Genomic DNA, 27,728 nt, shown 5'->3' on the forward strand with positions numbered 1-27,728 from the left:
TCCTGACAAAACCCAACAGATTTTTTTATTTAACTAAAGTCAAATCTATTTTAAATAACCTAAAGTTAAAATTTATTGGAGGGCCAGTACTGGGCCGATATTATTGGCCAATATTTGGTACTTGTTAATATATCAGTAATGGCATTTATTAAGGCACTCTGCTGTTGCAAACACACGTACAGTACAACTAGCTCCATCCTCCATGCTTCTCATGAAAAAGCGACAAATTGTCAGTGCTTGGGAGGAAGCGAAGCGTGGCTATATGTGGACAAGTTTTACATTTGATACCAAGGAAAACAGGATGCTTTGTAAACCACGTTGAGTAACTCTCAAGGGTAATAAAACAACAACCTTTTACACTTTATTCTACTATAATCTTATAATATTTAGTCTAAATTCTAACTAAAACGAAATAACTTTTTAGTCAAAGGACTATGACTAAAAAGTCAGATCTATAAATTGTCCTAAAAAGGTCCTATGTTGGTCGGACTCTACCAAATAGCGCGCAGTGAATTTGTCCACTGTATTTCTGCTTCAGTCAATTGTTTCCATACAATCAGAATAATTAGCAAAAATAAGCTACAAAAATAGATCAGGTCAATAGGTAGGGATGCTATTACTATGTTAATCATCATTCAGCTACTTGAGACTCACGTCCTGCAGTCCAGTTGACTCATTCTGCACTTGAGATGAGCAGCAAGCTGGAGGGCCACTCCAACCAGAACCAACAGGAGGTAATGAACTGCTACTGCTATGCCTACCTCAGCAAGGACTATTAGGTGCAGCTGGGAAGACTTATACACACACACACACACACCCCGCTAATAAAGCCAAAAACACAACGTGTATATATATAAGGGAAACGCTGTAACTAGTTTTACTTTGATGAAGTTACTGCTATATAGCTTAACAGGACATCATGATCCTGAAGGTCTTTCTGGAACATTAAACATACTAATCTGTGCATGTTGCTGGAAGCAATAGAGCCCATCGAGGATACTAAGGACTTCAACATACACAAAGACACGTGTTTCACACTCGCAGCCACACACACACACACACACACACATGCTGAACACGTTGCATCCTTCATAGCTGGCTTCCTGACAACACAGATGAAACCCTGGACTGAATAGAAGTCCCAGCCGTAATGAAGACAAATTATCTGGACGACAGCCGACACTGCCAGGAAATTCTGCTCGACGCAACACTACACCACATCAGTGTGATCGTCTTCTGCAGGAATACTCAACTTTTTCTGTTTCCCCTGACACAAAGGTGTTATCGCCACAGAGAAGGGATTGATGGCAAAATGAAGCTATAACGCCATATGCGACAGCTCCTCTGTCTTTTGAAAGTTAAAAAGGTCAAAGGCCCAGATCCCTCGGAAAAATCCCGCAGGTGTGAATCCAAAGTGGAAACAGACGAAATGTCAAATTTGTAGCGCCTGCGAGTTTATCACAATGTGGATGTCTCCCCTGCAAAACAAAATCTCTGCTGCCCTCATGCATGAAAGCAGAGGTTGTATCTCAGGAAGAGATCCACCCCCTATTCTAGTACACACATCTTGCCCTCCTGAACCTCCTTTACCACTTCCTGTCCTGTTTCCCATAGCGATTATGCAGTGATGTCATGAGGAATCAAGGAAGGCAGTTCTTACTCCGAGTTTCCTGGAATTGAAAGGCAGATGAATCGGTTTAACGACAGCACGCAGAAATGTAGCACTCACTGCTCATGATGGGACGACGAGGTAAATGTCTGAATGTGAATGCTCACATCATCCCTCTTACTTATGCTTGACAAAAAAATAGGACTCTATATTAATCAAAACAGCTGCACTGCAGGCAATAATGACCTAAAGCATATTTTTGTGCAAGACAGTGTTGGAAATAGCAGTCAGCTGTGTTTGTGAACAAAGATGTGTGTATCTATACTAAACTTTTGCCCTGTGTTGGCTATAGGTCACTCAGTGGCACGTTCCTCCATACTGTAGGGATTTCCCCTCATTATTATGGGAACAGACAGAGGATGAAAGAGTGTGTGAGAGCAAGAGAAAAAGAGAGGAGAAAAGAGAGAAAGTGCGCTGCATGTATAAATTATTCATCCTCGCTCACACAGACCTATGTGGCATGACTCCAATTACTGACCTGTACACACACACACACACACACACACACACACACACACACACACACACACACACACACACACACACACACACACACACACACACACACACACACACACACACACACACACAATTTGCTTTCCATTCTTGGAATGCCATCTGTGAGTCACCCACAGCATCCACTCTGCACCGTCAACATTATAGTACAGTTCTGACAGTGCGGCCTTGCAGAAAATACAGAGAGAAAGAACGAGCGAGGCAAGAGGAGGGGAAATGGAGAAGAGCGGAAAGCAGGTGGGGAAAAGAGGACAACTCGACACTCGCTGTGTTTCTCACCTAAGTGGCATTAAAAAAGCCTTTGCTCTTCAGGGAAGCCATTAAGTCTGCTTGTTTACCTGATGTTATTGCAACTGAACATCAAATGCAAACAGCCACATGGGGCTTTTACAAAAGCAAAAACTGTATATTAAAGGGAGTAAGGTCCGAAAAGTGTAGCCAATGCTGTGGAATCATTATTGCTATATCCATCTTTTACGTGCAGTCTATGAGTAAAACCAGGAGAGTCCAATTACCGTGCAACACGGAGATTAAATGAAAACCCAATTTAACAGAAATGCCTACCATTACAGTCGAGCAGTGTTTGACCCGTTCCAGGTCAGGTGACATGTGTAGGCTCACTCTAATTGACTATCAAGTTTAACCAACCAAAGAGCCAATTTTACTCGCCAAGTGTGCAACAGCTACTCTCATCCAACGTATGATAATGATAGCTAATAGAGCAAAAGAGAACTCGATGCCTCTATGCATTATTTTCAGCAACAGACACGAGCGGAGCAAAAGTCAAGGGTAAACTAAGGAGACGATTTGAGATATCAGACTTGCAGCGCTCTTGATCAGTAGGTAGAGAGGAAAAGTAAGAAAAGGGGAGAGCGGAGGATTTGCAGACGTGTGAAGAGAGATGAGGCAAATCAAAGGCGTGTAGTGTTCATCTGCTCTAGACACATGGAGCCTCAGGCCAAATCCCTGCAGAGAAACACAGCCCTGCTCTTCAGATCTGAGCAGGCATGCACACATTCGGGCATAAACAGACACCGCATCGTGTAACAAGGACAGAAGGCAGAGAAGATAGGTGCAGTGCCACTGAGTCATGCATATCCTCACTGTGAGAGCCTCACAGTGATTCTCATATCCAAGAGGTCAAACTGTTTTCATCCTTCCAGATATGGAATCCACACAGACACACATCCACGTCCGTGCCCATCAAATTCTTCTTTGCTACACATTCTAATGGACGCTGTCACAGTACGGCAAAAAAGCTCATATTTGTCTTGTAGTCGCAGACCCTCCTCCATCCACATGCTATTTATACTGTATATAAACTGTACTTTACACAGCCAAAAAAAAAAAAGGGGGAGAACGTAGCATCTGTTACGCCATATGTCTCAGCAGTGAATGATAATAGAGTCAAATCAGATTTTGGCACCAGCAGAAGTTAACTTCTAGAGTCTCTCAGATCCACATAGCAACAGCTACACGTTTTAGATCCATAAAAGCTTCTGGGGCACTGAAGGAAATTTCCTATAAAGGCTTTGAAGGATTGTTTTGTCGCATATGTGTACAAACTCTGATCGATCCCTGTTTCTATAGCTTCTAAGCAGAAATGTCCCTTGATTAAGAATCAGCAGCTTTAGGGGGCTTTAGATTCTGACTGAGCTCTGAAACTCCTGGAGCTGCTTTTCGGCTTCGATTCTTCAATCCAACAAAACCAACTCCAGTAAAGAAGCGTGAAACAACAACGTCCAACACTGTAAAACAGAATTTTGAGCCTTTTTAAATAAAAACTTTCAGTTTTATTGTTGCAATTATTTAGTAAATCAGCATTTCTTTTTCATGTATAGATGTATTATTGAAATTGTGCATTTCTTTCTTATTTTAAGACACCTCAGGGATTAAATGTGTAGTTACTGATACTGACAGAAAAGTGGCATTTCACTAGTACAGCCTACGTAAAATCAAAGTGGGCTCTATATGCCATTTAATGTAAAATGAATTTCACATAGCTGTTTAGACCTCTGTCTTGTTTAAAAGCTCGTACCTGGACATTGTTTGCAGTGAAGTAATATTTCTGGTGAAAATGTTCAATTAAAAAAAAGTTAATTTGTTTAATAAAATATAGAAATACAAAATATGGACTTAAAAGTGGCTAATCCCAGTAAATTATATCCATACAGTGTCTGACGTTTATCTCCGATCAGGTGATATTGGCAGCAGAATAAGCATCAGTACTCCTCCTCAGGCATCCAAAGACCTCCATGCCATTTAAGATACAGCGCATGCAGTAAGTTCTGGGTCTACCCTGGGGTCTCTTAACAGCTGGCCACACCTGGAAAGACTCCAAAAGGTACTCAAGAGGCCTCCTGAGCTGCTGCCCGAACCACCTCAGCTGGCTCCTTTCCATACAAAAGAGCAACTCCTGGTTAGTGTAATCTCTGCCAAAAATCTCATAAACCTTGTTCTAAACTACAAATTGTAAAAGGGAAATGAACTTTAGCTGCAAAGTATGCGTAATCTCATTCTTTTAGTCATCCATAAGCTTGGAACATAGAACAAGTCGTAAATCCTAAGCCTTGTCTTCAGTCCACATTCTCTCGTCAAAAAACAATCCAATTAATGCTGACTTTGCAGGACTTCAGAACAAATACAACTGTTTACCAGCTGTTTTAATGAATAATGAATTTAACCTGGTTCTAAACTACACAACTTCTGTCACAATGGCTTGCACATTAGACACCAAAACCCCCAAGCCAGCATATAATGAGTGATGACCTTATAACAAGCTGTGAGATGTGAAAAGTATCTATAGTTGGTCAGCAGGTAGCTGCAGCAGTTAGCACTGTTGCCACATGAGAACAGCTGACAGCTGGGACAGGCTCTTGGATAAGTAGTTAAGATGCATGGATCTATAGTTGGACAATGAATGAACAAACAATCACAAGCGGTTTTATATTTTGAAATAATAGCGCCATTATTGGTACACATTGATGATCTGTCCAGATAAAAAACGAATAAGCCCACTAAGCCAATGATCAGCTGTGATGTTCTTCTGTGCCGGGTCAAAATAAAGCTTGTGGTGTGAGCAATCCAGTAATAAGTCCAAAGAGAACTGTTAACACAGTAAAGGGCTATATTTCTACATTTAAGACAAGTGATCAAAGTCAAACAGTTCAGCTTTTCTCCAGAGAAAGACAACAGTGCTCAAGAAATCAGCAAAGCGTGGCTGCATTTTGACAAGACTTCACAAAAGCAAATGGTCCAGAAAGGGTCGGGACTAAGTTGTATTTGAATCGCCCAGACAATTCAGAATACACAAAAAGACAAAATATAAAGGTGAGAAGAGCGGAGAGGTCCAAACATCGCATCAGAAACCGAGCAGTAATGAAGCTCCACATATTGTAACCGACACCGCGTTTCCCTTTCCTCTAATGAAAATATAAAGAGGTGTGTAAAAGGAGGGCCCTCTCTGGAACACCCTGTCCTCTTTCTTCTTCTTTCTTTCTCTCTTACAGTCTGTTCTCCCAATTAATTATACATCCTTCCCCACCACCAAACCATAGGACCCATGTAACACATAAATATACATACAGTATATGCTCTCTGATCAGATGAAGGAAGCACATAGATTCAAAAGAAGAATTCGGGAGATTAAGTTTAAAAAGGAATGTGGTGGTGCCTTCTTACCACGCAGTTTACGTCCATGCCGGCCTCAAGCAGAGTCTGGATGGTGCTGTGGTGTCCGTTGCGGGCAGCCAGGTGAAGCGGAGTGTGTAGCCGAGTGTGACTGGTCATGAGATTGGGGTGGGCACTCACCAACATGCGCACCACCTGCCCACAAAAAACACAGCCACACGTTAATGACAAAAACAGCAAACATATAAAAACTAGGCCACTTGTCACCTTCTTACACCTGCTAAAAGCTAAATTGCACCAAACACGAATTTCAAAGCAAAGGTCAAAGGAAGGCCTTGCTTCATTTTGTAGCCATGTTAGCAGGATTAAAATCCAGAGCAGCCACCTTGGACCTTTTATTAATAAATAAAGCAATTATATTATTTGTCATCCAGAATTAGCGCACATCAGGCTTGTGTGGTTGGGTGTGGTCATTTAAAACAAGGCTTTGCATATCACAGCACATACAGGTCTTTTCTCTGTAAACCCTACAGATGATTGAGTGGGAAAATCGCAGTAGATCACTAGTTTGTGAAATATTAATAGACCCAGTCTGCAGAAACACTCATGCCCCATCCAATCATGCACCTTGGTTTCACATCATCCACTCGTCATTGGATCATCAACTGGAGAGGATGCTTGACGATGAGTTAGTGATGCTGTCCAGAACAAGCCTATGACTTAAAGTGTGATAATACTTTCCAAAAGGTTGATTCTGTTCATCTGGACGTAGCGTTTTGTGGGAGAAACGTTTTGTCACTCATCCAAGTGACTTCTTCAGTCTCAGCTGACTGCAGGTTTCCCCAACCTTATAAACAGTACATTTGCATAATGACTGAAACCAGCCCACTGAAGGAACAATGGGCTGGGAGGTCAGTTCCTTAATCTTAATTATGCAAATTCTCATGACCATTGATCAACAACCACTGACCAAAACCCACTGATCAAAGACCACTGATCAATGGTCATGAGTACCATTCACAGAGAGTTGGGGAATGGCTGCAATCACAGCATTGTAAGATGGTGAAAGATGTACCCTTAGGCCCCCTCCTCGATTCAGAGATGGTCTTTCCCTTTTCACGTAAATGGCCTCCTTGACTCTGCTCTCAAACCAGCGTTCCTCCCTGTCCAGGTTGTGTACATCCTCATGCTTGAAAGAGTGTCCACTGGCCTGTAGGTGTAAATAGACTGCAGAGTCCTGGCCTGACGAGGCTCTTCTGCGTTGTGCCATCCGCTTCGCCAGAGGTTGTTTGGTTTCCCCGATGTATACATCTTATCAATCCTCCTGGCACTTAACAGCGTACACCAGGGGTAGGCAACTCCAGGCCTCGAGTGCCGGTGTCCTGGAGGTTTTAGATGTGTCCATGATCCATCACAGCTGATTTAAAGGGCTAAATGACTCCACAGCATTTCTTGAAGTTCTCCAGAGGCCTGGTAATGAACTAATCATTTGATTCAGGTGTGTTGACCTAGGCTGGGATCTAAAACCTGCAGGACACCGGCACTCGAGGCCTGGGAGTTGCCTACCCCTGGCGTACACTATGTTACTCTGTTTGTGTCGGGGGACCCGATCCTTGAGGTGGACCAGTTTTTGGCGCAGCGTGTTTTGGGGTTTAAAAGCCACAGAGACCCGGTGTTTAGAAAAAATGCGTCTCAACTGCTCCGATACTCCTGACACATATGGGATCACTACAGGTTTTCGCTTGGGCAGCGGTTGTCCTTCTCTCCTGGATCGGCTGGAGCTTTCTTTAGGTGTCTTTCCAGCTTTGACAAAAGTCCAGCTGGGATAACCACATTTACTCAGGGCCTTCTTGATGTGCTGTTCTTCTGCCTCCCTGGCCGCTGTGTCAGTGGGGATGGTGTTCGCTCTGTATTGTAGCGTCCTGATGACACCCAGTTTGTGCTCCAGTGGATGATGAGAGTCAAACCTTAAATACTGATCCATATGCGTAGGTTTACGGTACACGTCAGCTTTTAGTGGTTGTTGATCAATGGTCATGAGAATTTGCATAATTAAGATTAAGGAACGGACCTCCCAGCCCATTGTTCCTTCAGTGGGCTGGTTTCAGTCATTATGCAAATGTACTGTTTATAAGATTGGGGAAACCTGCAGTCAGCTGAGACTGAAGAAGTCACTTGGATGAGTGACGAAACGTTTCTCCCACAAAACGCTACGTCCAGATGAACAGAATCAACTTTTTGGAGATTTACTTTCGTGGATGATTGAGAATGCATCAAGATGTAATAATACTTGTACTTTGGATTGCTTTACAAGTTTCTTCCTTAAAACAAGGCACAAATTTAAAATGTCCTATTAGTTGTTTAAACCTGCTACCAGCAGCTGTCATTTTACAGGACAAAATCAACAGTCCAGAAATGAGAAGTCTGCTTTAGTATCACCAAACTTTCTGTAAAATTTCTTTGCAAAATTCAAAATCATAAATTCAAGCTTGCAGTTCCTGATCTGCTTGACTAAGTGGGACGCTAAGTAAACACTGAAGATGGATTATCAGCAGGTATTTTTACCTTTTTCAACCAATCGTGAAAGAAAATATCCTTTAAAACTCCTGTCAAAAACGCCAATATATCTGTGGTAAGAGGCTTCTGTGCTTTTAACTGATAGTGAATGTTGTTTAATAACTCAGCTCGCCAACAGGCGGTTCTCTCGAAAGCTTCCTCCCTTTAATGTGCATCTTTGCGAGCGCGTGTGCGTGCACGTGTCGTAAACTTTTGCCCTGTGTTAGTTACATCTCCATGCAGCAGGAGCTTCCACCACAGGGATTTCCCTTCATTATTATGCAGAGAAAGGAGAGGAGAGAGAACTACCGTGTTGCCTTTATAAATTATTCATTCACTCAGACAAACCTGTATGGCTTGACTGCAATTACTCACCACCTTAGCAGAAAAAATTTGTGATTGCATTTGAACATCAGCAGGCACACGCCTCTGTGTGGGATTGCGCTCGCATGTGCACGCTTTTTGTCACATTTTTGTTACACTTCTTTGTGTCTGCCTTTCTGTGGAGTAAAGGCAGTATTTGAGGGTTTTTTCCCCCAACACATATTTATCAGTTAAATTGAATTAGCAGTAGAGGTATGGAAGGTCTGATTCCTTTGCCCTGTTAATTCTTCACCTGCTGCTTCACTTTACCGGCCAGTGAGGAGCTTGGACAGGATACACAGTGCACGAACAGGTTAAAATACGGTAAATCATCCACATACCAGCCTCCTAACCAGTAATCAACAAAAACATGACCTAGACTGAGAAACCAGTGTGTATCTTTGGGGGAGAGGATGCTCTTCAAAAATCTTTACAAGAACAAATACCTGCATTTAACCGCGCTTTCTTTTAATTACTATCTCTGCTGCCTTTTGAGCAAAGTACTCTGTAAATAAAACGCAGCTAATTTATTCTTCACCCCAAATTGCAGAGGATTTGTGCCTCCTGTCAGCTACATTAAAAGCTCAGCTAATTATATTTTTTTACCCATTTTGTCACTTTGAATTTTTTTTATTTTATTAATGTCGTTGGAGTTTCAATTCAATTTTAATTGCAAATTAAACTGATTAGGGAGCAGATGTTTGTATCACATTCTTATGCATGGAGTGCCACCTATGTCCTCTATATCGAGCGGCTTTTATGGAAATTAAAGCTTCTCCAATGTAGAAAAGGTCAAAACCTAAACAGGTTGAGGTATGTTTTTATATCTGTTTTGACTTCAAGGCGTTGCATGCTCATTATTCAGGAGAAGATGCATCCGTTAAGTAAATATTAAAGTGCTGGGAAATCAAGGTGATGACGTTTTAACCATTTATGTCTATATTTTATAGACGCACCTATATACACACATATATGTGTATACACACACATATATGTGTATACACACACACACACACACACACACACATATATACATATATACAATTATTGCCTTCAGAACTGCAGTAACTCTTCAACGTAGAGATTCAACACGGTGAAGGAAACATTCCTTACCTCTGACATCAACAAGACATTTTAACCCAGAACTGCTGTTCACTAGATATTTTCTCCTTTCCTACTCTGGAGGGGGGTTGTGTTGGAAAATCCCAGCCGATCAGCAGTTTCTGAAATACTCAGGCCAGCCCATCAGGCACCAACAACCATGTCACATTCAAAGACTTTAAAATCATTTCTGATGTTCAGTTTGAACTTCAGCAGGTCGTCTTGCTACGTGGCTAAATGCACTGAGTTGACTTATTGGCTCAAACTAAAACTAAAAGATTCAAAGCAGTGCTTCCCTTCTCGTTTTTCTTAGCGTCAAGTAATGATGTTTTCATTGATCAGATATTCTCACAGACCTGCAGTCGGCCGTACAGTGCTGCCAAGTCTAGAGGACTCTCCTGTCGGCTGTTTCTCATGGTGGGGTCAGTCAGCTCCTGCAGCAGTACTGAAACCACCTCAGAGTGTCCATACTGGGCTGCACAGTGGAGTGCAGTTTCCTTCTCGTGGTTCTGTGGAAGAACACAAAAAAAATGGATATTGAAAAGAGTGAAGTTGAGGGAAGGTGGGGGGTAGTGAACTTAGGAATTATTGGAATAATAAAGAGTCAGAGACACGAAGTGAAGTGAGCCACAGAAACATGGCGAGATCCAGGGAAGTGATGAGAAAGGTGATGAAATTTTGAGAGAGATAAGGTTAGGAAAATGGAATGTAAGTTTGATTGCAATATAAGATATAAGAAGGTGGTGATTTATAAGTAGGGCACATGTGGGTGAAACGATTGAGATATAAGGGAAGAGAGGAAGGAGGAGCAGTTAGCTTTATTTATTGCCCCAGTGATATGGGGCATACATACAGTGATATGGGGAAGCTACATTTCACTGCAGAGATTTCTGCTACACATATGAAACACATATCTCAAGTACTATATCATTCTGCATGTACAAATTCTAAAAGGCTATCGGGATTGAGAGACCTGCTAGGAGAAATCTATGGTGTCCTGTCTGTGTAACAGAAGCAACGGTAACTCACTGTGCCTTTCAATGATTAAACGCATTATACGCTATTATGTACTTGGATGTTTTTAGCTTTATATCACCTCACTGCCAATTAATCAAGCTCCACTGTTAATACACATTTTAAAAATCCTTAATGCATCACATTTCTCACCTCAAAACATTTACTTCTGTAAAATAATTTCTCAAAATGTTCCCTCAGTTAATTACACTTTGCCTCATCATGTATTTTGGCTATCAAATGTGATCTGATTAAAGTAGATGCAAATATGAAGGTAAGTGTTTTAAAAAGCATCTGGATTTGATTTGGATATGAAATAACTAAAATGGGGCCTCAGTTCATGTGCGCCGTTAGGATACATTCATTAGCACATTTGTTTGTCAGACGGCGTGCTCAGTTTTGCTGGGTGGTGGGGGTTCTTAGATAACACTGTGCAAGCTTTTTGTTTGTTTGTTTGTTCTGGATTCCTGAACATTCCTGTCAAGAGAGAGAAAGGCAATGTTTGGAATTCCAGTCTTGAATTGCTCCGATTGACTGGGTAGGAAACAACCGGCAAGGGCCCGCCACAAGCCAGCAGCCTCGGGATGAGCAGTTACGAGAAATAATATATAAAAAGCATCAATGTCTCTTTTTCTGGTAAATTTATTATCGCACTGGAAAATGCATCTGACAGTAGCTGACATTTTGTTTTGGTATATAAGTCTGCTGCACCTGATTTTGTTTGACAAGATTAAATATGTGAGGTAAAGGTGGGTGAACAGCAACTTACTGTTAGTTCAAAATTTGTACCCCTTTCCAGTAGCAGATCACTGTTTACAGTTTAAGTCAGAGAAGATCCTGTAACTTACTGCAGATTGTGGGAAATTGTCAAGTTTAATCATCTCTGTTATGAAAACAATGGTTTGCATTGAAAAAAAAAGTATTTCTATTCGCATATGCTGCGAAATCAGAATCAGGAAAAATAGTATCGGCAAATCACACACACAAAACAATGATAATTTGCTTTTATCTCAGTACAGCATACAAATGTATATATGTTTTGTCTACTTTTGCTTATCTTGACACTTTTGAATGTAACTGAATTAAAAATAAAAAAAATAAAAAATTATATATATATATACATATATATATATACACACACACACACACACACATATATATACATACACATATACACACATATATATACATATACACACATATATATATATATATATACACACATATATATATATATATATACATATATATATATATATATATATATACACACACATATATATATATATATATATATACATATATATATATATATATATATATATATATATATATATATATATATATATATATATATACATATATACATATATATATATATATATATATATATATATGTTGGTCAGTCTGGTCTTGCAGTCTCGGCTGATTGTTCTGTCTACCAGTAGCTGGTGTTTTGCGCCTCTGGTATTCTTGCCAATTCCTTTCTGTGTCCCGCTCATGTATTGACCCATGTGCCTGTTCATCTTAGCCGATATGATGCCTGACAGGAGCTTCCATGACACTCACCAGTCCCCGGCCCCCTTCCTTCCGCTTAGCGTACAGCCTCAGGGTGCTGGACTTGGGGTGAAACCCTCCATGCATGGTAAGGAGCTTTCTTGTCTTTATGTCAGTGGCTTCTATCTCCTCCTTTGGCCAGCCTATTACCCCAGCAGGGTACCTGATCACGGGCAGGGCGTACGTGTTGATGGCCCGGATCTTGTTCTTTCCATTCAACTGACTCCTCAGGACTTGCCTGACCCTCTGCAGGTACTTGGTGGTTGCAGCCTTTCTAGCGGCCTCTTCATGGTTCCCATTTGCCTGCGGGATCCCCAGGTACTTGTAACTGTCCTCTATGTCTGCAATGTTGCCTTCTGGTAGTTCAATCCCCTCAGTTCTGACTACCTTCCCTCTCTTTGATACCATCCGACTACACTTCTCCAGTCCGAACGACATTCCAATGTCATTGCTGTATAGCCTGGTAGTGTGGATCAGTGAATCGATGTCTCGTTCACTCTTGGCATACAGCTTGATGTCATCCATGTACAGGAGGTGGCTGACAACTGCTCCGTTCCGTAGTCGGTATCCGTAGCCAGTCTTGTTAATGATCTCACTGAGGGGGTTCAGGCCTATGCAGAACAGCAGTGGGGACAGAGCATCTCCTTGGTAGATCCCGCACTTGATGGTGACTTGTGCTATGGGCTTGGAGTTGGCCTCTAGTGTTGTACGCCACATCCCCATTGAGTTCCTGATGAAGGCTCTTAGGGTCCCATTGATCTTGTACAATTCTAGGCATTCCAGTATCCAGCTGTGGGGCATTGAGTCATAGGCAGTGCACAGGTTGGTCAGTCTGGTCTTGCAGTCTCGGCTGACTGTTCTGTCTACCAGTAGCTGGTGTTTTGCGCCTCTGGTATTCTTGCCAATTCCTTTCTGTGTCCCGCTCATGTATTGACCCATGTGCCTGTTCATCTTAGCCGATATGATGCCTGACAGGAGCTTCCATGTAGTACTGAGGCAGGTTATTGGTCGGTAGTTTGAGGGGACCGGTCCCTTCTTGGGGTCCTTGGGGATCAGGACCGTCCGACCTTCGGTTAGCCATTCCGGGTGTCTCTCGTTAACTAGCAGCTGGTTCATTTGTGCTGCCAGACGCTCGTGGAGTGCAGTCAGCTTCTTCAGCCAGTAGGCGTGAACCATGTCGGGCCCTGGTGCTGTCCAACTCTTCATACTGGAGACCCTTTCTTGGATATCTGCCACTGTGATGGTTACTGGACCCTGTTCAGGGAGGTCGCTGTGTTCTGCCCTCAGATCCTCTAGCCACTGAGCATTGCCGTTATGGGTTGCATCCTTCTCCCATATGCTCTTCCAGTATTGCTCCGTCTCCAGCCTTGGTGGTGCTGTTCTCTTATTGTTCCCTTGCCACTGAGAGTACACCTTTGCTGGTTCTGTGGAGAACAGCTGGTTTATTCTCCTGCCTTCTATCTCTCTGGTGTACCTCCTCAAGCGGCTGGCCAAGGCTGTGAGTCTTTGCTTGGCAGATTCCAAGGCCTCAGGTATGGACAGCTTGCTGTATTTCTTAGGCACCTTATTTGTCGCACCTTGCTGCAACTCCGTTAGTTGGCTAACCTCCCTCCGTGCTACTTTGATCTTGCCCTCTAGCCTCCTTCTCCATGGAGGGTACTGCCCCTTGTCGCTGTTCAACTTGTAGCCAAGCATCTCACTGATCACTGTTGTGGGTGGTGGTGACACACAACCAACATGCTCAATGGGTGACATGTCCGGTGAGTATGCTGGCCATGCAAGAACTGGGACATTCTCAGCTGCCATCTGCCCTGAACAATGTGAACCATGATTCATCCGTGAAGCACACACCTCTCCAACGTGCCAGACGCCATCGGATGTGAGCATTTGCCCACACAAGTCTGTTACGGCGACGAGCTGGAGTCAGGTCAAGACCCCGATGAGGACGACGGGCATGCAGTTGAGCGTCCCTGAGACGGTTTCTGACAGTTTGTGCAGAAATTGTTTGGTTGTGCAAACCAATTGTTCCAGCAGCTGTCTGGGTGGCTGGTCTCAGACGATCTTCGAGGTGAACCTGCTGGATGTGGAGGTCCTGGGCTGGTGTGGATGTGCTGCCATATTCTCTGAAACGCCTGTGGAGACGGCTTATGGTTGAGAAATGAACATTCAATGCACGGGCAACAGATCTGGTTGACATTCCTGCTGTCAGCATGCCAATTGCACGCTCCCTCATTGCTTGTGGCATCTGTGGCATTTTGCTGTGAGACAAAACTGCACATTCCAGGGTGGCCTTTTGTTGTGGGCGGTCTGAGGTACACCTGTGCACTACTCATGATGTCAGATCAGCATCCTGATGTGGCACACCTGTGAGGTGGGATGGATTATCTCAATATAGCAGATGTGCCCACTACCACACATTTGGACTGATTTGTGACCACTGTTTGGGAGGGATGGTTATATTGTGTGTCTGGAATGAATTTTAGGTCTCTACGTCCATCCCATGGGGAATGGGAGCAAAAACAAAAGTGTTGCGTTTATATTTTTGTTGAGTGTATATATATATATATATATATATATATATATATATATATATATATATATATTAGGGGTGCAACGATATTCGTATCGATATTGAACCGTTCGATACAGTGCTTTCGGTTCGGTACGCATATGTATCGAACAATACAACATTTGTAATTTATTTTATCAACTTTCCTTCCGACGATGCTGTCTGTGTTGAGCGCTCAGTGAATCTGCGTTCGACTACTCCGCCTAGGCTGCACTGTCGAGCGCAGATCCACTGAGCACTCAACACAGACAGCATAGTCAGAAGGAAGAGCGCAGGGCAAGCTAGCAAGACACATGGACCTCCCCCACCCTCATTCAGATCTGGCGTTTGGAATTATTTTGGTTTTCATGTGACGTATGACCCTGAAGGTAAGCGAGTCATGGACTAAAGTAAAACAGTATGTTGGATGTGCCATGCAATGCTCAATTACATTGGTGGGAACTAGTGTGTTAGCGCAGTTAGCTCGTTAACGTGTTGGCCGTCTAGCCCCACGCACGGGGCGATCGGCGGTAGCTCGTTAACGGAGATTTGCCGTGTTGTGGCGTTAAGGTCATTTCAACGAGATTAACCTGAAAGCACTAGTGGGAACACAACGAATATGACTGCACATTTACGCAGACATCATCCTAGTGCAAAGACCAAAACAACAAGCATGCTACTAACTTTAGCCGAGTCATTTAGACAGCTGTTAGCACATGATTCTCCTTATGCTGCTGAGAATATAGCCCAGAAGAAGCGGATAGTATAGCTTTTATTTTGGAAAGAGACATTTCTCTGTAATAAACTCTCTTTTCCAAAGATGAGTGATTCCTCAATCAGATACAGGGCTTGCAATATCGCTAGCCCGACGTCCTGGAGCTAGCGATTTTTTTCAGTCGGGCTACCAAAATCTATCTCTGCCCTGCCCGTCGGGCTATTGTAGGAAGGAAAAATATATGTCAATGCTTTTGCATTCTTTCAGAAATGTAGCTGGGTAATTATGTCATTGGCATCGGTGAGCCACTGTCAATATGTGACATATTGAAATCACGTTTGAATTTGCGCTTGTTTTTTTGCTTTCACTTTGCAATTGCGCGAACTGTGTATAGAGAGCGACAGCACTGATCTGTGAGTGATGATAATTTGTGCACCAATTCCTCTGACATCGTCTTATTAATCGTTAGCTTACTATGCAAACATGACAAGTGAAATCTCCTGCAGCTTAAACATGTGAGAGGTTGATCGCGCAGAGAATCGCTGAGCTTATGTGAGTCCGTGTGTAAAAGCATTTCAGTTCTGCTGAGCCAAATAAGACAGGTCAGGGTGAAGAAGTGACAGCCAAAGAAAAGCTTACCACAAAACGGAGAAGTTATGACAAATCAGACTATAAGGCAAAAAGAAAGTGCAGCTTTATGGTTTCATGGACAAAAGAATTTCTGTGGCTGCAATATGACGAGCTATATAACCAGGGCTGCACATAAGTGGTCCGCAGGTGCGCATTCGCTGTCAAAATAAAAAACACGCACAAGGGTTAGGGTTAAATTTAAAAACTGTACTTTTGAGTTAAAATATATATTTATAATTTTAATAAATGACAAATTAAAAAGGCATGAACATTTTTTTTGTATCGAAAAAATATCGAACCGTGACACCAAAGTATCGAACCGAACCGAACTGTGAATTTTGTGTATCGTTGCACCCCTAATATATATACATATATACATATACGTATATACATATATACATATACATATATATATATATACATATACATATATATATATATATATATATATATATATATATACATATACATATACATATATATATATATATATATATATATATATATATATATATATATATATATATATATTTTTTTTTTTTTTTTTTTTAAATAAATAAATAAATAAATAAATAAATAAATAAAGTGACATTACTATACTGTAAAACATTAGTATCATCAGTATGTCCTGTTGCCTGTTTACACGTTATTCAGATACCTGATTAAGTCTGGCTATTGTGTTATTTTTAGCTCAGGCTTGGGTATCAACGATTTGTGTTTTTGAAACTAAACCATAAAATATGGGTGCCATAAAACCAAAAAATAGAAAAAAAAAATAGAAAAGCAACTAAACATATGTAAAGTTCATCACTACAGGTGAGTCCTCACATGCAAACAGGCGTATATTCAAAATTTCAAGAGCTTCTATCTAGGTATGGAATGCCAGGACTGCCATAATGAATTAATTAAATACACCATTAAATAATTAATTAAATGTGGCAATAATTAATTAAAATTGGAATTAATTAATTAAATAAATAGTTATGACACATGTAATTAATTAATTATTGACACATTTAATTAATTATTTATGTATTTCACATTTTAATTAATTATTGACACATGTAATTAATTAATTATTGACACATTTAATTAATTATTTATGTATTTCACATTTTAATTAATTATTGACACATTTAATTAATTATTGACACATTTAATTAATTATTGACACATTTAATTAATTATTTAATGATATATTTATTTATTTCATTTTGGCAGTCCTGACGCCTGGCTCTCGTCATGAAATAATTTTATCTGTCAGCCTCACCCATCAAACTCAGGGGGCGGGGTTAACGCTGCCCATGCAGCTTCTCTAACATTTGATTGGTTGCCGTGCAAAGTAAGTCAAAACAGGTCGATCCTAGAAAATCGATTGCTTGTGTAGACTTGGGGCAGCCAGTTATCCCAGAATGCAGATCAAATCACAAGCAGCAATGGTGGTGGTGTAGTTTTAAAATACCCCGTTTTTCTGTCACCAGCTACACTTTTAACAGTGTTTTAGCCGCGAATGTCGCGACGTATGTCTGGTCAGGTTGTCAACATAGAACATGTTTGCAAAAGTGCTCAGATGTTTTCAGAGATTTCACTAGCTCTGCTAACAGTTAGCATGCAGAGTGCACCGAGGGGGTTACGTTAACCGGTTTGTTTACATATTCCACTCTCCGTGTTCCACTTGTGGCATTCGCAGATTCTCATTTTCACCGAACGATCGTCTCTTTCCGCCTGGTCTTGTGTCTCTGTGCTTCTGTAACATAAAGAACGAGCTGACATTTTTCTCACGAAACCAGCGATCAGCTCAACAGACCCTCAGTTTACCTGCATGCATCCTCCTCCTCATCTGTCAGCTGTTTAACACCTGCTGCTAATTCAAGAAACACGCCTAGTTACCTGGTGATAGTCACAGTTTAACTGGGCAGCCGGTGCTCGATATAACGCAATGTCAGCGCATTTTTCTGCACAAGATAAGTAAATATAGTGTTTTCCCCGAGCGCAGAGCTGCTGGAGCTCGTTTCCTTACAGAGCACTTTATAGGCAAACAGCTTTATCAGCGGCTGATGTCCAATCACCGGCACACAGCTTTCAAACCTCAGCTGAGTTTTAGCTCTCAGTGGTTAAACGCTGGACTTCATTCACTCAGGTTCTGTCTGTCGGGTCACGTTTACTTCGCTGTTTTATTTACAACTGAGCAAATCGGTTTGGCTGAGGTTAAAGTTACGTTTCATAACTGCATAGTTTCACAGACGTTTAATGGTTCACTGGCACATGTGTTAGACTGAACTATCATCTAAATATCATCTGTTTTTTTAATAGTTATTCAACTGTATTCTAAGCACCAGCTGTCTGTTAGAATGTGATTTTTTTTCTCTCTCTGTTGGCAGAGGTATAAAAATGCGCAGGAAAATCTGACATGCATGGCAAACTTCACCGACGATATTTAGGGAGGAATAAACACACATCAAACATAAATGAACCATTTGTCTGTCTCCATAATTGAGAGAATTTTCTCTTCTTATGTCAACACTCTCTCTCTTTTTTTTTCTTTTTTTTTTCTTTTTCGGTCATGTTATGTTTACCTGTCAAAGGCTTGTTACAAACTATGAAACACATTGTGCAGACTTCTGGATGTTAGAAGAAAACTAATACTGCTCATGAATGAGACTAAAGGCAGGAAGGTGTCCTTTAAAACTAAACATGTTAATAGGACCTCCCTGTTTATATCATAGTTTATGATATAGCACGTGTATTTCAGTAATAGCCTGCTGAGGCCACTATACGTGCTGGCCTCATATCAAATGTGAAGGCAGACTGAGTCTATGTTTGACGTTTTTTATATCTAATCTTCCTTTTCAAACATTTAAACAGCAGCGAGTCTGCAGCTGAGGGAATACAAATTCAAATTGTCGGAACAGGTTTGCTCGTTTCTTGGATTCATTTGGTGATTTATTAAATGTATAACTGTTATTCTAATCTGCTGCTGAGTCTCTTACACTTTTCTTGATGCTGTATATTTTCACGTCTCTGGAATAGTTGGCAGTTAGATAGTCAGCTGGGAAACTTTGTGTTAACTCATGGAGCTGAGGATATCGTGGATATGCTGACCTCGCTGCGTGGTGTACAGAGCGAGGTCAGCATGATTAATATTCACAATAAAAATATTAGCCGAACATCATGAAGTCTGTATGTGTTTCATAGTGTCGAACAACCTTTGTACAGTTAAAGCCAGCAGTTACTACATGACGGAAACACCAACGTTATCTCTTTTATGTGTTTATACACAGGTCACGCTGATTACTGAACAAAAACCCAAAGATCAGATGTTAAACAGATTTATTTGCTCTCTCTCCTCCTTAAACATGTTTTTAATGTTAGTTATAATTCAGAATTGGCGACTGAAACACGTAGGACACATAAGAACATCAGGAAATAAAACATCGATAAATATAACCTCAGTAAAAGAAGTCAGCGGGGGTTACTACAGCTGTGTACCGGGGCCTGCGCTTTGTCGGTGGGATTGCTTGCGAGGCGAGCGGGTCTATCCCACGCTTTGCCGTGAGACTGGGCAGACATCTCCGAAATCATCGAAACACTTTTGCAAAGAGGCTGTATCTTGACAAACCGACCAGACACATGAAGATTAAACCACTACATTCTCGGCTAAAAAAATATTAAAACGGTATTTGGTAACACACAAACAGGGTTTTTCAAAGCTCAGTTCTGTTAGCTTCCACATGCCGGTTGTTGTGTGCTAGAAACAATGGCCACCAGGCCAAAGCAATGGTTTTGACTCGATCAGCGTTAACCCCGCCCCCTGAGTTTGATGGGTGAGGCTGACAGATAAAATTATTTCATGATGAGAGCCAGGCGTCAGGACTGCCAAAATGAAATAAATAAATATATCATTAAATAATTAATTAAATGTGTCAATAATTAATGAAATGTGTCAATAATTAATTAAAATGTGAAATACATAAATAATTAATTAAATGTGTCAATAATTAATTAATTAAATGTGTCAATAATTAATTAAAATGTGAAATACATAAATAATTAATTAAATGTGTCAATAATTAATTAATTACATGTGTCATAACTATTTATTTAATTAATTAATTCCAATTTTAATTAATTATTGCCACATTTAATTAATTATTTAATGGTGTATTTAATTAATTCATTATGGCAGTCCTGGCATTCCATATCTAGGAACTATGAAAGAAATCATATTGATTTATGATCCATTTGGAAAGGTGGAAGAAAATGAGGCCAGCTGTAAGTCCTCCAGACACATAGGGATGCAGGTTCATTTACACTAGACAATGTCCTTTTCAACACTTCAACCATGGGATCACGGGAGTTTCTCATGTGTTCTGTTCTGGGAGAATGCGGCCGTTTCCTTGCTGGCTAGGGGCCCCTGTCAGACCCTGAACCGTTGGTAGTTGGGAGCCCCTTAGGGATCCCTGGGTAAAAATAGGACTCATTTACTTAACAATGACTAATCTGGCTCCCGTATATTTCAGATATATGAATTGTGCATGCAAAGTGATCTGCATTTAGGTTTCTGTTTATAATATCAGACATAGAGTGTAGCTCCAACATGCTTTACTGCAGTAAGCACAATTAATAAAAAGCAAGTGAACTTTACTTCTTAAATAACTGCAAACACATTTACCTCAAAGCCCTTAAAAATAATGACTCGAACTTCCGTTTTAACGGAAAATCAAATCAATGAGACAGAAATGTCACTGGCTGCTGATTGGACAGAGAAAGGCAAACAAAACGTGAGAGAATGTTGTAACATGAAAAAGCAATCAAGCGTGATTATCAAGATGTTCTTTAAAAAACAGCTTTTTATCACCAGTTGAAAACAACACACTCCAAACATGAAATAATAATAACTGTTGTGTGAATCGTTTTTGTAATTGATATTTCCCTGTCTTCTTACGTTGTTTCATTAAATGTTTTCATCATCCAATTCACCTCTAATATTTCCATGATGAAAGTCCAAAACACAACGGCCACACTCCACTGCTCAGATCTCATCTCCTGGCTTTTTCTAACTCACTTGCTCCCCAGAGCCAGAGTCACCCCCGCTCTCGCCTCCCTCTCATGGCTTTCTATACTTTCATTTATGCCTCTGAGAAGTGTATGAGAGCGAGATGAAGAGATACTGTATCTGCGAATAACAGAGGGTAAGAAAACCCTGTGAAGACACACACGCACACGCTGTAGCAGCAAAAGAACACCACTGTGTGATTTAGAGCTTTCCCTTCTCCTTAGCCAATCAGATCCATGCATTTTCCCCTGTGGACTTCACACCCCTCCATTCATGGCCGAGTGGAACCTTCCAGAGCAGGTCTGATTGCAGATCCACTGTACTGTAAGAACAATAATCACACACTCAGGCGCTCTGTAATTCGCATTCATTACAATATACTGGTATAATTGGTGCCAGAGTTGTATTTAATAAACTCCATTTGCTTGGTTATTGTATGAATATTCAACTTGGAGTGACTCAGTCTCCCTGATGGATAATTTGAGTTTCAGCTTATCTAATCAACTGCATATCCTGACTTCATAAACTTCTACCAAGTCCCAAATAACCAAAAACGCAGCACAATCATTTGGTCCCGATATTATTAAGTGTCCAATTACAAAGCAACGTCTGGAGACAGAGCCATTCTTTCATTAAAGATCAAAAAAAAAAAGACTTTGTAAACGGTAAAGGTGAGAGAGTGGTGGCACTCTCCTTCATAGCATACTTTATTATTGGAACATCTCAGTGTCCAATACTGGAATATCAACTTCCGCAAATGGCGAGTGCAGAAAGAACCACCATGTGTTAGAATTTAAAAGGTGGATTGTGTAAACTTTATACTCACCAGCCACTTTGTTAGTGCTCATTGACACAAATATCTAATTAGCCAATCACACAGGAGTGAATGTATTTAGCCATGACAGCCTTCTCTAGAGTTTATATAGGCTGGTCTGAAAAACAGAAAGTATACTGGGCCCGCTTACTTAAATATTGCTGTTGACCACGTCCAACCATATTGTACCCATCTACCCAAAAAAAGCACTTTGCTGAATCTATGCCATTAAGAATTAAGGCCATTCTGAAGATAAATGGGGTTCCAATCCAGTACTATCCAAGTGGACCTAATAAAGTGTCTGGTTAGTATACATACACACCAAACAGGGTAGCAAGTTATGGTTTTAGCAACAGTGATAAGGATGATATCTTCATATTCAACACAAAACAAGCATCAGAAAGTCATGAAGAAGCAGCATCACACACTGATGACATGGATGTGATAACCACTGGGATAAAGATTGCAGACATTGCTGCTGCCGCCTGTGGCCTATTCCGTCTCTGCAGCCTTAAATGGACAATGAAGCTTTGTCATTCCAAACCGCCGTGCCTCACGCACGCTGCCTAAGATAGGAAAAATGCAATTTCCTGACAGAAAGAAGAGTGACTAAAACACGAGCAGAGACTCAGAGTGACAAGACAAGAGCAATAGAGCCCGAGATGTGGCGAGAGAGCAGCAGGCGGAGAAAAAAAGATCCTGCCTCTGTGTTCTCGAAGTGGCCATATATTCCTATTACGCTGCTCTGACAGCTTTCCGATACCATCTAGCACTCAAGTGCATTGTTGCTGATTGGGCTCTGAGCAACAGCCGTCTACTAATGCCGCATCAACAGGCATGGCAGAACATTATTGACAAATGATTGTGTCACAGCCTTTCTTTCAGCAGCATATGCAGCTGATATTAATGCTCACACAGTAATGAAGCCCTGGCTTGATAAAGCTCACTCTACCATGACAGCTATATGGTTTTATTACTCTTTAAAGAAGGATTTATTCTCATATATATTGATTATATGTGGCGCATCTTCTGCATTCTTTAAGTGAAGGACACAAAGAATCAACTTTTGCTCACAGAATGATACCTACACACATACACGCACACACTTCCCATGGTGCACTCTATCAGTGCTCTCGCAGTTCATCTCCCTGGGACCAAACAGCTACATCCATGCAAATAAGCAAGCCTTATCAGCGAGGCCAGGTCTGAAATGAAACCACAGCGGAGGAAGAGCAGAGGTATTTGTTTGAACATGCACTGTGTTAATGCTGATGGACTGATATGCAGGATGAGCTCCGTCTATGTTACAGCATCGCATAATCCAAGCAGCTCAGCTCGCCGCCCAGGGAGAGCGGGGTAAATGAGGAATGAAAAAAGACGAGGCATACAAGGTGAATGTCTCTGCTACTCCCTCTTATGTTCTGTTATTAGAACTTGTGCGTTGCCTGTTCAGGGAGAGTGTTGTCTTTTGATGTCACCTAAACGCAGGTCTCGGGTGTGTGTTTTGAAAAATAAAGAAAAACAGCTTTTAGATTATATTTACGAGCTGTTCAAACCAATAACTTTTAAGATATGAGATATTTAAGGTTAAGATATGATTTTTTCAGGCTGATGGTCATTCAATGTCTTCCAACCAAATGCTTCCAGCCTGACCATCACGAACGATACATTTCTTGATAGGAAAACGTTAAAATCTCAGATCTCTGCAGTTATTAGTTGCTCATAAAAAAATATTTTTGTGTTGAAGTCAGGGCCATTTTCAAGGCTTTACTCTGCAGTGTTTTCTGTGGAGCCAGTTTCAAACAGCTAGATAAAAAGAGAACTACTTAAGCTACAGTGGGGCAAAAAAGTATTTAGTCAGCCACCGATTGTGCAAGTTCCCCCACTTAAAATGATGACAGAGGTCAGTAATTTGCACCAGAGGTACACTTCAACTGTGAGAGACAGAATGTGAAAAAAAATCCATGAATTCACATGATAGGATTTGTAAAGAATTTATTCGTAAATTAGGGTGGAAAATAAGTATTTGGTCACCTCAAACAAGGAAAATCTCTGGCTCTCACAGACCTGTAACGTCTTCCGTAAGAAGCTTTTCTGTCCCCCACTCGTTACCTGTATGAATGGCACCTGTTTGAACTCATCATCTGTATAAAAGACACCTGTCCACAGCCTCAAACAGTCAGACTCCAAACTCCGCCATGGCCAAGACCAAAGAGCTTTCGAAGGACACCAGGAAAAGTATTGTAGACCTGCACCAGACTGGGAAGAGTGAATCTACAATAGGCAAGCAGCTTGGTGTGAAAAAATCAACTGTGGGAGCAATCATCAGAAAATGGAAGACATACAAGGCCACTGATAATCTCCTTCGATCTGGGGCTCCACGCAAGATCTCATCCCGTGGGGTCAAAATGATCATGAGAACGGTGAGCAAAGATCCCAGAACCACACGGGGGGACCTGGTGAATGACCTGCAGAGAGCTGGGACCAAAGTAACAAAGGTCACCATCAGTAACACACTACAACGGCAGGGAATCAAATCCCGCAGTGCCAGACGTGTTCCGCTGCTGAAGCCAGTGCATGTCCAGGCCCGTCTGAAGTTTGCCAGAGAGCACATGGATGATACAGCAGAGGATTGGGAGAATGTCATGTGGTCAGATGAAACCAAAGTAGAACTTTTTGGTATAAACTCAACTCGTCGTGTTTGGAGGAAGAAGAATACTGAGTTGCATCCCAAGAACACCATACCTACTGTGAAGCATGGGGGTGGAAACATCATGCTATGGGGCTGTTTTTCTGCCAAGGGGACAGGACGACTGATCCGTGTTAAGGACAGAATGAATGGGGCCATGTATCGTGAGATTTTGAGCCAAAACCTCCTTCCATCAGTGAGAACGAAGGCTGGGTCTTCCAACATGACAATGATCCAAAACACACCGCCCGGGCAACAAAGGAGTGGCTCCGTAAGAAGCATTTGAAAGTCCTGGAGTGGCCTAGCCAGTCTCCAGACCTCAACCCCATAGAAAATCTGTGGCGGGAGTTGAAAGTCTGTGTTGCTCGGCGACAGCCCCAAAACATCACTGCTCTCGAGAAGATCTGCATGGAGGAATGGGCCAAAATACCAGCTACTGTGTGTGCAAACCTGGGGCCTGTTCTTCGTACCGCGCTAAGTGAGTTAGCTGGATGAGATTGTTGACGATTTCGCGTGATCCTGGATCGTTCGGTTCCCCGAAGCCCATCCGGGACTTGCTGTCATAGCAACAGAGCCGTAAGCGTAAACCTGCTGGGGAGCAGGTTTACTTTATGTAAACAGGATTAGATCGCGGCCACGCAGGTATGTCCGCGTCATTCATACGAAAGCAACAGCGATATTCCACCACTGTTTCACCATAAATAAATAACATCAATGTAACTAAAGATAATGCAGCACTTGATCCTTTTATTGATTTCACACAGATACATACAGGTCATTCCCTAAAAAAGGGAAATGTACTATTAACATTCTATTACATGTATGTGATTATTACAGATGTAATTCATATTTCAGAGTAGTAATTGTAAATTACTTCGTGTAATCAAGATGAGAGACCACGGCTATAAAAGCGAAGGTGGATTTGGGAAGTCTGTCGCAGTCATATCCTGTCCGTTTACGCGAGCAACCCATTGCGGAAGGTGCAAGATTGATAAGGAGAGTCCTCAGAATTCAGCGTATATTGCGGGACAGACAGGATCCTTTAGCTCAGCGCGACAGTGTGCTCATAGAGAGATATCGATTTTCCCGTGAGGGTATTATTTACTTAACCAACTTGTTGACGAGGGGGTGCAGGACCACCACCTGTCTTTTTTTTTTGCTCTGCCCTTTTCTTGGTTGCTGTTATGAACAAACAAACAGAGTATTCCAGGGTCTCTTTCCAAGAGACGACAAGCAATATAAGTGATAAATATTACCATTCTGTAGAATATTCTTATATTTCACTTTTACTTGTTCCCATGTTCTAGTGGGTCCTGTTGTGGCTCTAATGTGAAAGGGGATATAATATAACATATTATAATATAATATAATGTAATATAATATTGGATAATATGGTGTGATATGATAAATCTACCCTACCGCCTACTGGTGTTGGCCAGAGGGGCCGATGGCGCAATATGGCAGCCTCGCTTCTGTCAGTCTGCCCCAGGGCAGCTGTGGCTACAACCGTAGCTGCCTCCACCAGTGTGTGAATGTGAGAGTGAATGAATAGTGGTATTGTAAAGCGCTTTGGGTGCCTTGAAAAGCGCTATATAAATCCACTCCATTATTATTGTTATTATTGAATTACTTACGAGTTTGATTTGTCAGCAACTTTCTGCCAGCCCTCTCTCCTTGCTTTTGCAGCCTTTGCAGTGTTCCCTTGCGTTTTAATTAAACTCTGAAACTCCTGAAATCCCTCACTCAAGAGTTCTTGCTCTGCTGCCGAAAAATACCGAGCGCGCTCCTTCGACATTTTCGCCGACCAATCAAAGGGTTGCCGATCAATGTTTCTACTATCGATGCGTAGCCCCTGTTGGGCCACCCAGTGATCTCACATTACTTCATCCAGCTATACTAATCGTCAACAACAGGTGTGTTCGGGGAACCGGAATAGCGAGCTCAGAGTTAGCGCGATGATTTGGTCTTGGATGTTTCATTTGATCTTGGATGTAGTAAGCGACGTACGAAGCACAGGGCCCAGGTAAAGACCTATAGTAAACGTTTGACCTCTGTTATTGCCAACAAAGGTTATGTTACAAAGTATTGAGTTGTATTTTTGTTATTGACCAAATACTTATTTTCCACCCTGATTTACGAATAAATTCTTTACAAATCCTACCATGTGGATTCATGGATTTTTTTTTCACATTCTGTCTCTCACAGTTGAAGTGTACCTCTGGTGCAAATTACTGACCTCTGTCATCATTTTAGGTGGGGGAACTTGCACAATCGGTGGCTGACTAAATACTTTTTTGCCCCACTGTATGTCATTCAAATGTTTCAGGCCAAATATTTGCTACAATGACTTCAGGAATATGGCGTTTCAAAAGTGTAGCTGAAGTTCAGCATAAAATTCTGAGAGTTTGAATTTGCTTGAAAGTGTGATAGTATGGCCAGAGAACATTTTTCAGAGGTAGGTTAAAATTTCCAACACTGGTTCCATTACATGATGTTGGCATTTACCATGAAACTACTCAAATCATTTGAATGGTAAAAACGATAATAAAGCTTTAAAATGGGGGAAAAGTATTTTCATGCAAGTTCGTTCCAAAAAAAATTACATTGTCTAAGAACTTCAATTTGACTTTTCTAGAAAGATTTGGTGTCTAGCAGCAACATATTCGAAATGTGGTGGTGTAGGGAAACAAAGAAAGAGAAAGACGTGCAATTTTTAAGTTAAAGTGAAATACATCTTCAATCTTTGCAGTTCTCGGTGCATTACTAAAATCTCTGTGTGAGCTCTTTTCAGTTCTGGGTGATTGGTTTTGGTCAGTGATGACAATTTGTGTACTGAACACCAATTCAAAACCAATGGTCCCCCCCCCCCC

The 27,728-nt window shown here is 41.3% G+C and overlaps 1 protein-coding gene across 4 annotated transcripts in view; it reads right to left on the reverse strand.

Moving 5' to 3' along the window:
* anks1b (ankyrin repeat and sterile alpha motif domain containing 1B) overlaps positions 1-27,728 on the reverse strand; it is a 285,379-nt gene that overhangs the window by 166,476 nt on the left and 91,175 nt on the right. For 3 of the 4 annotated variants that reach the window (XM_080887590.1, XM_080887589.1, XM_080887594.1), the window contains exons 4-5: positions 10,192-10,344; positions 5,867-6,010 (exon numbers count right to left, since the gene is read on the reverse strand). In XM_080887590.1, the coding sequence (XP_080743716.1) occupies positions 5,867-6,010; positions 10,192-10,344 (297 nt within the window). Of the gene's footprint in view, positions 1-1,253; positions 1,436-5,866; positions 6,011-10,191; positions 10,345-27,728 lie in introns of those variants that run through there. The other variant, XM_080887591.1, reaches the window with a different exon arrangement.

This window comes from Rhamphochromis sp. 'chilingali' (genome assembly GCF_963969265.1).
Source record: "Rhamphochromis sp. 'chilingali' genome assembly, chromosome: 7".
NCBI lineage: Eukaryota > Metazoa > Chordata > Actinopteri > Cichliformes > Cichlidae > Rhamphochromis > Rhamphochromis sp. 'chilingali'.